Source organism: Eretmochelys imbricata, chromosome 1, assembly GCF_965152235.1.
Source record: "Eretmochelys imbricata isolate rEreImb1 chromosome 1, rEreImb1.hap1, whole genome shotgun sequence".
In the NCBI taxonomy this organism is placed as follows: domain Eukaryota; kingdom Metazoa; phylum Chordata; order Testudines; family Cheloniidae; genus Eretmochelys; species Eretmochelys imbricata.
Window position 1 is genome coordinate 352,531,040 of NC_135572.1, and position 17,102 is coordinate 352,548,141.

General features: G+C 42.4%; 1 protein-coding gene across 4 annotated transcripts in view; it reads right to left on the reverse strand.

The window, feature by feature from the left end:
* The window catches only part of CHCHD3 (coiled-coil-helix-coiled-coil-helix domain containing 3), a 239,570-nt gene that overhangs the window by 147,595 nt on the left and 74,873 nt on the right, over positions 1–17,102 (reverse strand). For all 4 annotated transcript variants that reach the window (XM_077837108.1, XM_077837097.1, XM_077837128.1 and 1 more), the window contains exon 4: positions 8,443–8,587. In XM_077837108.1, coding sequence (XP_077693234.1) covers positions 8,443–8,587 — 145 coding nt within the window. The remainder of the gene's footprint in view (positions 1–8,442; positions 8,588–17,102) is intronic.

The window sequence follows — 17,102 nt, forward strand, 5'->3', positions numbered from 1 at the left end:
TGTAAACAAAGATTTAATTAAGTAACTCTTGTTCCCATTTTAACATTGAGACAATGCATAAGGGCAACTTTTAAAATATATAAAAGTGTGGATGAAGAGCCATAATGATGATCAACTTTTAATGTTATGGTTAAAGCAAATGGACAGAACAATATTTCTCTACTCTTCAACAGGAAATGAGACTATAATGTCACTGGCAGCTCAGTAATACTGTTTTCCAACATGTAAGGTCTTAATGACAGCTCATTTCAGCCCAGGTAGTGAAGCAAATATGTTAACGGTAAATGCCAGGTCATTATAAGGAAATGGAAATATGCACTTTGGTTATCTATAGATTTTTTTCCTCCATGCTCTCCCTATCTCACCCTGACACTCATGATTCAAGTGATGGAATGTCAATAAGCTATTTATGGCAAAGTTGCCACATGTAAAACCACACAACAAGAGGAAGCCCATTTGGTCTGTACACAATTTTGAGATGAAGAAAAAGTTTTTAAAACACAGGCTTCCAAAAATAAAAGTTTTCATAGGATGAGAAGTCTGACACCAAGAACACTACTTTAGAATTCTAAGAGCATCCCAAACCACTGCACTGGGACCTCAGCTACAGAAGCACTTGCCAGGAAAAACACCACCAATGCCAAAATTAAGTCTGTTGAGATTAAAATCGAAGATAGACAATTAAGTCTTTCCTCAGAAACACCACCCATGGGGAACGGACAAGGGAACGACAAGATAAAAACAAAACAGGAGGGTATGACAGATAACTATTTTTTTGTATATTTTATCCTTCGTTTTGTTCGGTATTTAGATCTCCAGAGAGAAAGACCATAAGACACTTAGTACAGAATTAATTATATAATTGTATATCCTTACAACCCTATCACAACAGTAAGTGGACCCTACAGACTAATGCATGCACTTCCTTAGTATGATTCTGATATAGGGAATCTATTTTGCACATTGGTGAAAACAATCCCAACACAGTTTTCACACAGTGAGGCTACATTAGCACTTTCCGCAGTAAAACTTTTGTCACTCAGGGGTGTGAAAACCACCACCCCCCGCCCCCGGCCGACATAAATTAGACTGACAGAAGTGTCTGTGGACAGCGCTATGTCAGCGGGAGAGCGTCTCCTGCCAACAGTTACCGCTTCTCATTGGAGGTGGTTTAATTATGCCAACGGGAGAGCTTTCTACTATCAGCATAGAGTGGCTACACAGGAGACCTTCCTGCAGCATGAATTGGTACAGATGGGGGTATGACTAAGGATTACTAAGGAACACAGCTGCACACTAAGCAGTGTTGCCAACTCCCACGATTTTGTCATGCACCTCATGATAATTCCTGTTTGACTTAAAGCACAAGCTCCTGGAGTCAAGTGGATATTTCATGACTTCAGCCTTCATTCTTAAAGAAAAAGTAAGTTTCTAGCCCTTGTGGCTGTGAAGAAAGCTTCAAAATGTGACCCTAATGCACCCTAAAGGCTCAAAAAGCAGAAGGCAATTAAAAAGAATACCAAATCTATTATTTTTACATAATCTCATGATTTTAATGAGCCTGATTCATGACTTTTGAACATTTGCAATAATTAGCAATACGGCACTAAGGAAAGATAGGTTTAGGCAATATATGAATGGCTTTTAATGCAGACCACTGGAGTTTGGAAGAGACTGCCAAAGGAATCGACAGCAACTAGATTTAGCACTTGCACAGCACTTTTCAAATGTGAGCAAGATTAATCAAATCCTGTGAGGTAGGTAAGTACTCTCCCTGTTTTACAGATGGCCCACACAGCCACCACGTGTTGGAGGAAGGGCAAAAAAAGCTTTCACTGAAGCAGCAGCTGCCAAGCAGTTAGTGAGGAGCAGCACGGAGCAACCCAGCCAGGACCTCCCCGCCCCCGATTGACACAGTTTGGACCCAGGTCTAAACAAAAGATCCCGCTCTTCTACACAGAAGAAGTATCTTTACCTCATGCATTTGTAACGCCGACCCACACAGGGGTGTCAGCAGCAGGGATCAAACTTGGGACCTCTGAAACTAAATGCATGAGCTTCTACCTTATAAGCTAAACGACACATCTGTTAGCCAAGGCTGTACCAGGCTCATCAATCTCCAGCTGGCCTAGCCACCATGTGAGGGAAACAAAGCGCCACTCCCAGGAAGCAGGGGTTACATATTTAAGGTCTCCTCCATTCACATGTAGAGCCCTACCAAATTCACAGTCCATTTTGATCAATTTCACGGTCAGAGAGTTTTAAATTGGTCAATTTAACATTTTCAGATGCTTACATCTAAAATTGCACGCTGTTGTAATGGCTGGGGTCCCGACCCAAAAAGGGGTCGTTAGCAGGAGGGACTGCAAAGCTGATGGAGGGGTGTCCCAGGATTGCCACCCTCACTTCTGCGCTGCCTTCAGAGCTGGGCTCTGAAGGCAACAGCCACAGAGCTTCCCGTAGCCAGGGCAGATTCCAGGAGGTGGAGGAGTGTCTGATCTCCCCCATGCTGCTGGGAGCCTTCAGAGCTGGCAGTAGCCACGGAGCTTCCTGCAGCTGCGGGAGGTACCCAGAGATGGGTCTCAGCTCCCCCCAAGAGCAGCTGTGCAAGGGAAGAGGAAGTCCCGTTCCTCCCCAGCCTGGTGGACTAGCAGCTGGAGCCCAGTGAACGGTAGGAGCCCCCAGCTGGGTGCCCCCTGCTCTGCCCCTCCAATAGCTAGATTTCACAGGGGAGATCTGATTTCACAGTCCCTGTTTTTCACAGCCATTCATTTGGTAGGACTCTGGTCATATGGACTGGGAAGGTACTAAGGAAGAAATACTTCATTAGTAACAAATCAGAACCAAAGGAGCACCAGAGCCTTCTAAAGACTCAGGATTTCAGTGATATTATAAGCTTGTTTCATATTTGCACCTAGAACCAGCCATAGAATCATAGAATATCAGGGTTGGAAGGGACCTCAGGAGGTCATCTAGTCTAACCCCCTGCTCAAAGCAGGGCCGATCCCCAATTAAATCATCCCAGCCAGGGCTTTGTCAAGCCTGACCTTAAAAACTTTTAAGGAAGGAGATTCCACCACCTCCCTAGGTAACGCATTCCAGTGTTTCACCACCCTCCTAGTGAAAACGTTTTTCTAATATCCAACCTAAAACTCCCCCACTGCAACTTGAGACCATTACATCTCATTCTGTCATCTGCTACCACTGAGAACAGTCTAGATCCATCCTCTTTGGAACCCCCTTTCAGGTGGTTGAAAGCAGCTATCAAATCCCCCCTCATTCTTCTCTTCCACAGACTAAACAATCCCAGTTCCCTGAGCCTCTCCTCATAAGTCATGTGTTCCAGTCCCTTCATGATTTCTGTTGCCCTCTGCTGGACGTTTTCCAATTTTTCCACATCCTTCTTATAGCGTGGGGTCCAAAACTGGACACAGTACTCCAGATGAGGCCTCACCAATGTCGAATAGAGCCACTGGGGTCAAAACACTCTTCTAGCTCCAAGAACACCGGAGGAAACAAGAGGAGACTTCTCTTCCCTGCCCTGCCCCCTCACACCTTTCTGCCCCCACCAATGGGGGAAAAATCCAAAAGCGGAGGGGAATTTGGGGAAGAGGAGAGGTAAGGTCCTGGATGTTGGAGGAAGACATGTTAAGAACAAAGTTAGCAATGCTGGAGGGTGGCACTAATGTTAATGATAGAGCACAGGTTTAAATAGGGGACTTTCAAAAGATAAATTTTTTAAAAAAGTTTTCTAACTGCCCACAAATCAAGTCTGAGTAACCACATGAGCCTACGTTGCCATGAATTTATTACCATCTTCCTCTTCCTCCCTTCTCTCCAATTGTTTGTTGTAGTCATCTGTTGCATCTTGTATTAATTAGACTGTAAGCTCTTCAAGGCAGGGTTTAATGTTTTCCCATATGCTTGTATAGTACCCAGCACAACTGACCCCTATCAGCGGAGGAGACCTCAGGTGCTACCACAATACAGAATATTAAAACAGCTGAGGAAGAGAGGTTAACTGACCAAAAATAACAGATTTAGCACTCAGAAATCCCTTTTCTGTGGAAGTATAAACTGTATAAGCCCACTGAATGCATCCGATGAAGTGAGCTGTAGCTCACGAAAGCTTATGCTCAGATAGATTTGTTAGTCTCTAAGGTGCCACAAGTACTCCTTTTCTTTTTAAATTATCATTTAAAAATGGATACATTATTTAACATTGTGACACAAGGACTTCTTCAATGCCAAGCATCAGATGGCAAGGAGTATATAGAGATACAAGGATTAATTGGGTTCACCAAAACAATGTCACATAAGGTCGCTAATGAAAGCCTATGTCACACTGATCAGCGTAATCATTGTAAGATGTTTGTATAGAAAATATGTGATGAATTATATACATAGAGAGAGAGCGCATTTTACTCAGATTGTAAATGGACGTTCATTGAACGATACAATACTCAATTTGCATATGACTAACCAGAGTGAGATAAGCATTTGTCCCCTCCACCCAGTATATAGATTACCTTTTGGTGACCTCTCTTAACTCAAAAAGAAAAGGAGTACTTGTGGCACCTTAGAGACTAACCAATTTATTTGAGCTTAAGCTTTCGTGAGCTACAGTACACTTCATCGGATGCATACTGTGGAAAATACAGAAGATGTTTTTATACACACAAACCATGAAAAAAATGGGTGTTTATCACTACAAAAGGTTTTCTCTCTCCCCACCCCACTCTCCTGCTGGTAATAGCTTATATAAAGTGATCACTCTCCTTACAATGTGTATGATAATCAAGGTGGGCCATTTCCAGCACAAATCCAGGGTTTAACAAGAACGTCTGAGGAAGGGGGGTGGAGGGGTAGGAAAAAACAAGGGGAAATAGGTTACCTTGCATAATGACTTAGCCACTCCCAGTCTCTATTCAAGCCTAAGTTAATTGTATCCAATTTGCAAATTTATTTGAGCATAAGCTTTCATGAGCTACAGCTCACTTCATTGGATGCAGTCTCTAAGGTGCCACAAGTACTCCTTTTCTTTTTGCGGATACAGATTAACACGGCTGCTATTCTGAAACCTCTCTTAAGTCACAGAGCAAGAGACGATAATTTTGTGTGCACACACACACACAAAATTATCGTCTCTTGCTCTGTGACTTAAGACAGGTCACCAAATGGTAATCCACATACTCCTGGCTTGGGGAGGGGGAAGAGGGGACAAATGCTTATCTCACACTGGTTGGTCATATGCAAATTGAGTATTGTATCATTCAGAATGAATGTCCATTTACGATCTGAGTAAAATGCTAATAGATGGGGTGAGAGCTGGAGGGAAAAACAAAAATTGCAGGAATTATCCTGTTAGGAGTAAGATAATGAACTTTTGAAACTATATTTAGGAGTACAGATGAACCCCCTAGGTACTCCTTCAATCTGTGAGGAAAAGATGTCAGTGGGCTTAATCTTATGAGAAGGGGTCTCAACCAAAATGGTTGAAAATGCTGGGGAAAGAACTTGATTTCCTCTATCATAACCATAACATTTATGTTTTCTTTACACTATTAAAACAATTAAGGATCAGCAATGGACATTCATTTTTATAGCACTGTAGGCATGTGCAATGCTTTACAAATAATAACATGAAAAGAGTTGAACCATGGATCTTACACTCCAGATCAAGTTAAAGAAAAGATAAAAAGGTTAGAGTTAGAGTTAAACTACTTGTATAACGTCAGAGGTTTTCGTGTGACTTTGCAGCAGACACATAAATATGGCCCCTGCCTTAAAGAGATTAGAATTTAATTTGAATGAACGATAATACCAGCATTTAAATATGAGGTGTGAGAGACAGAGCCAAGAGAGTAAACTGACCAGCAGCAGACAAAGAAAGTAGTGGCTTTTAAAAAAAATTTAAAGGACAGTGAGTGTTACTTGGTACCTGAGAACACAGCAGGTTGCCCATAGCCACACATTTAGACAGTTTACATTTATTTAGATTAACTGTTATGTTATGTTATATAGATTAATTAGATTATCGGGAACTAAAACAGATCAACAGCCGCTTTGTTTCTTAATAAAGTTTGAAAAATGGCGAAGTTGACACCTGACAGTATTTAGGTAAATGAATGAATTACAACAGTAACAACAATTTAGCACTAACGAAGCACTTTTCACTCAAAGGTCTCTCAACATGTTTCAAAAATTTACAGATTGAAAAATTAAGGTGCAGAAAAGTTTACCTGACTTGCCCAAATCACATAGCAAGCCACTGGCAGAGAATTCAGAAAGCTGACTTCTGTTCCCAAGCACAAAATCTGTGCCACACCCAATTGGATAGGCTGCCTCTACATGCAAGGCATGTTGTTGTACACACCATAGGACCATCCCAAATTCCAGGCAATAGGTGCTCTCACCACCATAAGGCAGTGAGATTCTCTGAATGAAGGTCCACATGAAAAAAGATTGCATAGGATTTTTAAACATTACATCATTCCATTCCCTCCCTCCCTAACAAATGACACATGCATCTTCCCCTGCAGCTACATCTCCGCTTGAAACAAATCCTCACCCTCCAGCCAGTAAGTACAAAATTAATCAACAATGAGTTCTTGATTGTTTCACCAGGCAGATGTGGCTGATGCATTCTAGGCTAAGTGAAACCTAACAATGAAAAGTGACATTTCTGCAAAATAAGCTGTTTTTTAAATTTGTGATAAGAAAAGCCTCAGTGTTCAGAATTTTCAGAGAAAATAGGCCTTTTTCCACATGCAGGTATCAGGTTTTGTTTTATTTTTGGCAGGTTGGAAAGGTGATGTCTCTCTCTCTCTCTCTCTCAACAGGATGAATAAATTAATTACAGAACCAAATAAGTTAAGAAAAGCCTGTTAAGCCCATGCAAAACACCCTCCAAAGCTTTGTTCAGCTAGGATAACAAAAATCTCTTGGTCTAGGCAAGGTTGCACAGACAATCTACTCCAACTGGCAATCCGTGTTACATGGGTTGAACAAGAATGTGTGTATTTTAGCTGCACTTTAAGGTTCTCAAAAACGTGCTGACCATCTTTTTATAGTTCTCAGAAAGGGAAAGTCTCCAGGGTTATGCATGTACCTATTTCTACTCACATGAGCAGTCCCATTGATTTCAATGAGAATGCTCATATGAGTGAAGTTAACCAAATGCATAATGGTTTGTAAGATAGAGCCTTAGATTTTTTTCAGCTTGCAAACACCCATTTGTTCATTGCTTATACTCAAATTTTTTTTTTATTTTTTTTTTAAAGCAAAATGGTGCTTTCAAGCCTCAAAGAATGGTCATGGGGACTTCTCCCTGAGAACTACAAAGGCAACCGCAGCGATTGATGTGGGAAGCTACAAATCCGCCATACATTTGAAATGGACAGCAATCTAAGGTGTCAATTTTCAGAGAAAAACAGCCCGCTATATTTCACAACTTGGTTGTCAGAGAGGTTTTATATATCAGCTCTCATGAAATACAGTTCTTCAGTACATACTTTTTCAATAAGCTGGTATTGAAGTTTGGGGCATAACCATAAAAAAAAAAATCACACACACGTATATAAACATGCTATTTTGATCTCCAGTATAAATAAGTTGGAGGAGGAAAAAAAAGAAAAAATTGTATCTTAGAACAGAGGTGCCGTCTCTCTGAGTTTCCTGGGGTTGCTTGACCCCCACTCCACCACAGGCACTTCCCCCACTCCACCCCTTCCCCCCAACCCCTCCTCTTCCTGCTCCAACCCCTCCCCCAGCGCGCTCCTCCTGCACACCACATAACAGCTCATTGTGGCAGGGGGGAGGCACTGGGAGGGAGAGGGAGGAGCTCACTGGCAGGGCCACCAGCGGGCAGGGGGCACTGGGGGAGCAGCCAGTGGGCGCTGAGCACCCACTATTTTTTTCCGATGGGTGCTTCAGCCCGCACCCACGGAGTCGGCGCCTATGTCTTTGGAAAATTCTTAAAATCAGTCAATGTTTAACCAACCACACTGTTAATGTACCTTTATTAATACACATTTATATATAAATGTTTGTGATAAAGTATTCAGTAATTTAATATCACATTATCTAACCAGATCTCCTAACACTTAAATACTGAAAATGAACCAGGCTAGCATCTTAGTTATTTAAATGCTCTCCTCACATAAAAGTTTTCTCCCAAAAAGCGACATACTTGTGACACTAAAAAGGACCTGTCAGTTTTAAAGCAGCTGCTCTTTTAAGGACTGTGCTATTAACAGGGCAAAGAGAAGAAATCTTCTAATAATAATCATATTTGCTAAAGAGGAAAAGCACTACGGGAGGATAGAAACATTCTATTTCCTATATTTTACAAAAGAGTTTGCCAAAAGCATAAAAATTTTAGGACACTGACATTTGTTTTTAAACCTTCACATTTACATAAAAAAAACTTATTGCACTTACAAAATGCTGTGTCTTCAGGCGTTCCTCTTCTGCCGCAGCTCTCTCTCTAAGAATGGCTCTAGTCAAATGCTCATTTGAAGCAGACCGCTCCCGCTCCAGAACTTTGCCAATTTCATCACGTACATACTTTTGATCTTGTTTCAACCTACATTGGAAAAAGGGTAAAAGAATTTAGAATGGAAATACATTGTCAAATAGCTTGAATGGACAAACACATTATCATCATCAGAAGAGTACAGTACTTATGACAATGTTAAATGATTACTGGCTTTTAGAGCTCACTGAATAGCCAATATCAATGCCAGAAATCTGTATATTGCAATTTTGAGACAATCAAAAATATAAACCTTCTGGCATTCATATTGGATATGCACTGATTTATTTTATATACATTTATATACATACACACACACACACACACTAAAATAAATATATATACACACACATATAATAAATATATATAAAAACACACACATACATATATATACACACCCACACCCCCCTATCAATATCAATAACCCCCGACATCTATCAGTATCAACATCTCTCAATATATATTGAGATAAATAAATTCAGCATCCCAACACTGTACCCAAATCTTAACAGCATTACCTCTGAAATTAAGCAAAATAAGGAATAAAACTAATTAAAATCTCATGCATAAACAATACACAGTATACAGATTTTTTTAAACGAATTCTTGTTCAAGAATACTCAGATCTATTCCTTTCTCTGGCACTGATACACTTTGTTACTTTTGGGCAGGTCACACCTACTCAGTGCATCCATTTATTCATCTGCAAAAAGGGTGTAACAGCTAAGTTGACATGCTTAACATCTGGAAAAAGACTTAAGAGCATCAGATGAAAGGCGCTATTTAAGTGCAAAGTATTATTATTTCCTGAATTTGTGTTTTCAGAACTTAATCATGCATTATATTAGTCCCAGGGAATCCTCAACATGAATAGAATGTAATGTCACAAGCCATAAAATTAATGGAAATCTTTACAACAATATTTTTATGAAAATGCATGTATACGTTACACATATATGCAAACACATTTTAAAACAGTTTAGTCAATAAAAACACCTGCTTTACATATATATTCTCATACCAAACACAAAAGTAAATATCTACAAGTTCATCACCGGTAATGGAATACCAAATACTGTTTTTTAAATAGGCATCTGAAAAACAGTGAAGGAGATGAGGCTTCAGAATTTCCACTGAATGTATGTGTTACCAAGGGAGCTGCAGAGAACAAATCATACCGCCACTTTCTGAAAAGTGTCAGAAAGTCACTGAGGTCACTTTCTGAAAGGCACCAGCATTACAGTACATTAAACATTTTCCTTGGGGAAAACTTTAAGAGGGGTGGGGGATGGTGGGGAAGAAGACAGAGCGTGTGTCATTTTTGTGCTCAGACACAAACCTCTGAAAGACATCAACCAACTGGGAGTTTTTATAAACTTTATTAAGCAGCATCTTCAATTACTCCAGCAAAAAGATTATGCAGACATGGACCAAATTCCATTAAGTGATTTCCCAAGGTCCCCCAAATTAATCCAGCAGCATCAATGTATTTAATCTATCGCACAATCAATGATGCAGACAAAATACACGCCAGTTTTCCTTTAGATTACAAAACTATTGTTTCACACAAAGAGAAGAAGAGTCAAAATAGAAGTCTCAATAATTCCTTTTTTCTGAAATAAAAGCAGCATTTAGACTTTTCAGAGATTAAAGATTCCCTCCTCCCCCCCCACAACCCAGTCACCTATTTTGTATTCTACTCTCTGTAGTTAAAGACTTGATTCCTCTTTTTATACATTACACTACTGGTAGTATATTTCACATACTTAATTATTGTATTTAGAGAAGCTGCTATTTGCTTGACTTTTTTTTTTTTTTAAAAAAAGCTTGGGCTTTTTAGCTCATATTCATGTCTCCTCATTTTTGTATTTGGCATTAGGCAGAATTATGCACCTTGATGTTGTCTCCACAATCTCTTTTCCAAAGAGTCAGTTTCCCTAAACCTTATAAATAATAAATTCTTAACTCCTAGATAAGTTGTTTGATGGCTTAACTGAATTGCTGTTACGTTCAACTTCCCTGCTAGCTATACTACAATGAGAATGGAAAAGTTCCTTACCTTTTAGGAGGAGTCAGTGTGTTCCTGTTATCCTTGAGGAATGTTTTTGAACCATCCTTGATATTGGGATGTTCTGCTATCACTCTTCAGGAATGTGTTTGTGTGAGTACTCCGTGCCTAGCTCTTCTTAGAAATGTGTGTTTCTGCAACATCAGCCCTGTTCTTGCCAGATTCTCTGAACTTGCAAGTAGGCAGAGCCAGAGGTTTGCTCACAGTTGACTTTTGATAACTTTGCTTTATATCAGCAAAGCTCAGGCTTCATACCAAGGCCTCTTATACAAGGACTTCTCAGGGTCTCTTCCTACTATAGATACAAAACTATTCAAGATAGTTAAGTCCCAAGCAGACTGCGAAGAGCTGCAAAAGGATCTTACAAAACTGGATCACTGGGCAACAAAATGGCAGATGCAATTCAATGTTGATAAATGCAAAGTAATGCACATTGGAAAGCATAATCCCAACTATACATATAAAATGATGGGGTCTAAATTAGCTGTTACCACTCAAGAAAGAGATCTTGGGAGTCACTGTGGATAGTTCTCTGAAAACATCCATTCAATGTGCGGCGGCAGTCAAAAAAGCGAACAGAATGCTGGGAATCATTAAGAAAGGGACAGATAATAAAACAGAAAATATCATATTGCCTCTGTATAAATCCATTGTACACCCACATCTTGAATACTGTGTGCAGATGTGGTCACCTCATCTTGAAAAAGATGTATTGGAATTGGAAAAGGTTCAGAAAAGGGCAACAAAAATGATTAGGGGTAGGGAACAGCTGCCATATGAGGAGAGATGAATAAGACTGGGACTTTTCAGCTTGGAAACATGACGACTGAGGGGGGATATGATAGAGATCTATAAAATCATGGCTGGTGTGGAGAAAGTAAATAAAGAAGTGTTATTTACTCCTCATAACCCAAGAACTAGGGGGTCACCAAATGAAATTAATAGGCAGCGGTTTTAAAACAAATAAAAGGAAGTATTTCTTCATACAATGCACAGTCAACTTGAGGAACTCCTTGCCAGAGGATGATGTGAAGGCCAAGACCATAACAGGGTTCAAAAAAGAACTAGATAAATTCATGGAGGATAGGTCCATCAATAGCTATTAGCCAGGATGGGTAGGAATGGTGTCCCTAGCCTCTGTCTGCCAGAAGCTGGGAATAAGTGACAGGGGATGGATCACTTGATGATTAGCTCTTCTGTTCATTCCCTATGGGGCACCTGGCATTGTCCACTGTCGGAAGACAGGATACGGGGCTAGATGGACCTGTGGTCTGACCCAGTATGGTCGTTCTTATATTCTCCAAGAAAGGAGTAAGAGAAGCGAGGGCACCATCTGAACTTCATTCTTCGGATGAATTCACCTTTCTCAGGGCTTGGCTACGCTTGCGAGTTAGAGTGCATTAAAGGAGCCCCGGGCATCCTAACTCATGACGCGTTCCCAATGGCAAGACACGTAGAGCGCCCAGACTCTGCGGTTGGAGTGCTCCTGGTAATCCACCTCCACGAGAAGCATAACACTTACGGCGCACCGGCTGGAGCGCTGCAGGACCAGTGTGGATGCCCTAGTCTATTAAGACAGGTTTCAGAGTAGCAGCCGTGTTAGTCTCTATCCGCAAAAAGAAAAGGAGGACTTGTGGCACCTTAGAGACTAACAAATATATTTGAGCATAAGCTTTCGTTGGCTACAGCCCACTTCATTGGATGCATGCAGTGGAAAATACAGTGGGGAGATTTTATACACACAGAGAACATGAAACAATGGGTGATACCATACACACTGTAACGAGAGTGATCAGGTAGGGTGAGCTATTACCAGCAGGAGGGGAAGGGGGGAAACAAACACACCCTTTTGTAGTGATAATCAAGGTGGGCCATTTCCAGCAGTTGACAAGAACGTGTGAGGAACAGTGGGGGGGTGGGGGGAATAAACATGGGGAAATAGTTTTACCTTGTGTAATGACACATCCACTCCCAGTCTTTATTCAAGCCTAATGTAATGGTGTCCAGTTTGCAAATTAATTCCAATTCAGCAGTCTCTCGTTGGAGTCTGCTTTTGAAGGTTTTTTGTTGAAGAATTGTGACTTTTAGGTCTGTAATCGAGTGACCAGAGAGACTGAAGTGTTCTCTGACTGGTTTTTGAATGTTATAATTCTCGACGTCTGATTTGTGAATCATTGCTCTGTCTGATGTGAACAATGCTGCCTCTGTTAAGCGTTGCATTTTGCCTTTACAGATGCAACCTTGAGATCCCAGCCATCCTTGTTATCAATGGCCGAAAGACTCCAAAGAATCAGGAAGCGTACTCAAAAAAGCAAAGAGGACATGCTGCATGAAGTGATTCAGCAGTCCATTAATGAAAATCAAAAAGTGCGGGAATGGCAGGAGAGTGAAAGGAGGGTCTGCCAGCAGAGTTACGGATAGCCGGCACCAAACCACGGAGCAGCTGCTAAGCATCATGGAGCACCAAGCAGACTCAATACGGCACTCGTAGCAATGCAGGCGGAGCACTTCCACGCCTGCCCCGGCCCCACAGCCCTTGTCCCAAAACTCTTTCCCTTGTGCCCCCATGTCAGCGCCAACCCACTTTCCTCACCATCCGCGTTCTTATCACCACCAGCTGCCTCCAACACCTATGGCTTCACCACCCAGCCCTGCAAACTACGACCCTTACACACTGCACTCAACCCCATCACCATGCATTTTAGCCAGCCTAAATTGCAGTACTCATTGCACGGCACTCCAGACAGGAAGGATGAGTATATGACATACGCATATCTGTGATTGTCCTGTTCTCCACCCCACCCACTTCGCTCGTCCCACATAGCACAGACGTGTCATGCCCTTCCTGTTTCCCAAGCAGTTGTGTTTCTTTTCAATAAGTGAATTTTTTAGCTTTAAAAACATTTTTATTATTGCATAAAGTAAAAGATACCTTAGCCCAGGAAAGCAACAGGCACTGCAAGTCAGCATAGCAAACACAGACACCTAACAACATTGGAATCACTGCACTTCACTCCCATGCAGGGCACCAGACATTACTGGTGGCTTTCAGCCTCAAACTGCTCCCTCAAAGCATCCCTAACCCTTGCAGCCCCGCGTTGGGCCCCTCTAATAGCCCTGCTCTCTGGCTGTTCAAATTCAGCCTCCAGGTGTTGAACCTCCAAGGTCCATGCCTGAGTGAATCTTTCACCCTTCCCTTCACAAATGTTATGGAGGGTACAGCACGTGGATATAACCGTGGGGATGTTGTCATTGGCCAGGTCCAGCTTCCCATACAGACAGTGCCAGCGGCCCTTTAAACGGCCAAAAACATACTCCACAATCATTCTGCAACAACTCAGCCTGCTGTTGAACTGCTCCTTGCTGCTGTCAAGGCTCCCTATGTAGGGTTTCATGAGCCACAGCATTAAAGGGTAAGTGGGGTCTCCAAGGATCACAATGCGCATTTCGACTTCCCCTAGGGTGATCTTCTGGTCTGGGAAGAAAGTCCCGACTTGCAGCTTCCTGAACAGGCCCGTGTTCCGAAAGATGAGTGCGTCATGCACCTTTCTGGACCAGCACGCGTTGTTGTCAATGAAATGCCCATGGTGATCCACAAGTGCATGGACAACCACAGAGAAATACCCCTTCTGATTAACATACTCAGAGGCTATGTGGGCTGGTGCCAGAATTGGAATATGTGCCCCATCTATCGCCCCTCCGCAGTTAGGGAAACCCATTTGTACAAAGCCATCCACAATGTCATGCACATTACCCAGAGTCACAGTAATCCTCTTCAACCCATCCTGTATCCTCTAGGGGCTCATATTTGGTGTAGTCTCCACTGACTCTTCCTCTTTTCCTATAGGACGAGCCGCTCTTCTCTTCTTCCTTGCCCTTCCACCTTCAGTGACTACCTGCTGAGTCCCTTCTTCATTTTCCAACTCTATAAACCTATTCTTGAGCTCTATTTCTCCTTCACTAGCCCATCTTTTCCTCTGCCTGGTTCTCTTAGTCACATGCTTCCACTGACCACTTGCCTCACCCAGCAGTCTCCCCTCAGAATTCCTCAGTCCTGCTTCCATCTGCAAGTCTGAACTTTTCCCTTCAGATACCTCATGTCTTTGCTCCACAATCTGCTCGAACCTTTTTAAACTCAACCAGACTTTTCATCTGCATCTCCAAACCTCGGATCTTTTCCTCTATCAGCTCTATCAGAGGGCATTTCATGCAGACAATACTCTTACCGGGTACCCCCTCCAGGATCACGTACATACATACAGCAGCTTCCATGTCCAGTCATCCTCATTGTGTCTTCCACTACATGGGTCACTCCCACCGCTGCCTCTGTATCTGTCACAGCCTTCCCACCTAAATCCAGTTAATCTGGGAAACACAAACCACACCAAAACACCACCACCCACAGCAAAAACAAACCCCAAACAAGCACCACAAGACAAACTCTCCTTACAAACTCCCACTGAAACTCCCGTTTACAGCTCTGTTTGTTGGCTCCTGTGCCGCTACAGCTGTCTGTGCCAGGGCCTGACTGGCTGGCTACCTCTATAGGACCCCTAGTCAGAGAAGCCCCGCCCCCTAATCAGGGCTCAGCTTCTCTCCCAGTACAAAGCCCCTGCAAGCCTCTCCACATACAAATAATACAAATACAAAACCAAATACAAATACCTTCTCCTCCAACAGAACTCCCACGTTACTCGAGTCAATAGCATAGTCGGAGCCCTCACTGTCAATTTGGATCACAAGGAATAAGTCGACTGCCAAACGTGACGTGCTGGCGAGACTCGTCAGCAAACTCCTCAGCAGTTCGGGATCCATTCCCAAAGACCGAAAGGGAAGAGAGAGTGCGCACTACAAAAACCATTGAAAGATGGTGCCAAATGTGGACGGAAGCACAGGGATGGCGAGGATGCGAACCGATGCATCACGGGGCATTGGCACAGGACTCAGAATGCCCCACGCCCCCCCAGCCCCCTTCCCACAAGCCACAGAGCCAAAATGGGAAGAGCTGCTCTGTGGGATAGTTGTCCATAATGCACCACTCCCAATGCCGCTGCAACTGCTGCAAATGTGGCCACGCCAGTCCGCTTGCAGCTGACAGTGTGAACACACTGCAACGCTTTCCCTGCTGTGCTCTCCGAGGGCTGGTTTAACCCACACCGCTCTACATCTGCAAGTGTAGCCATGCCCTTAGAAATACAATGAAGGAGAGGCCCCAGATTTCTTCAGGACCAGAAAGTATCAGGTATAAAAACCTTTTTCCCTCTGTTGGTAAGGAATTTCCTCTGTCGCTCTCCATTTTAGAGGAGACCATAGCTTATGAAGTAACATGGTCTCGTGAAAAGGGTCCTAAAAAGGGATGGGAAGGGTGGGTAGGGAAAGGGAAAGGAAATGAATTGGATAACATATTCCTCCTTTACCATGCTGAGTACCACCTTGTCTGAAGTGATGTCTTCCCAAGTGCAGTAAAAGTGGAATAGGTATGATCCTAAGTGAAGAGATATTGGTGGCATGCTGTCCCCAGTCAAAGTCAAAACTGCTTCAATGTAGCAGTTATTTGGTGAGAAACGCCTGCTGCCATGGAAGACAGCTCTTGGCCTTGAAAAGATCTTGATCTCCTCCTAGGGGCATACTGAGACCTCTGGTGGAATGAGGATCGTGACTATAGTTTAGGTTTAAAATGTTTCCTTTTTGTAGCAGGAGTATAGACTTCCAGTGAATGAAGTGCTGCATGAGAGTCTACATTTCCTTTGGTCTTTCTCTTGCTCCTAGTATATTTAAAGAAACTCTTCTTTCCTTTTTTGTAGCTTCCTAGGTATACCTCATTTTGTGCTTTAGCCTTTCTGGTTTTGTCCTTACAGGCTTACACTATTCTTTTGCATTTCTTCTTAGCAATCTGTCCATATTTCCATTTTCTGAAGTATTTCTCTCTTATTTTCAGGTCATTAAAGAGCTTGTAATGGGGCCATATTGCCTTCTTACTCTTCTTCCTCTCTTTACTTCACAACAGTATAATTTGCAGTTTTGCCCTTGAGAAACTGCCAGCTCTCCTGAACTTATTTATCCCTTAGATTTTCTTCCTACAGCACCTTACCTATCAGATCTCTGAGTTTGTTAAAGTCTGCTTGTTTGAAGTCCGTTAGCCTTTTTCTGCTGCTCTCGCTCCTTCCTTTCCTTAGTATCATGAAATTTATCAAGTCATGATCGCTTTCATCCAAACTGCCTTCAACCTTCAGATTCACAACCAATTCCTTCATGTGAGTCAGAATCAAGCCTAAAATGCCTAGCTCTTGGTTACTTCCTCCACTTTCTGAAACAAAAGGTTGTCGAAGTCCCTGCAGCGCTTGTTCTTGTTGTTGTTTTTGGCAGGGGTGGAGGGGGATATTTCTGTTATTTGTTCTAGAAATGCCTCATCATCATCTTCTCAATGATTCAGTGGTTTATATTAGACCCCCTACCATGAACTGCCTGTTTTTTTTCCCTTTTATCTTTATCCAGAGA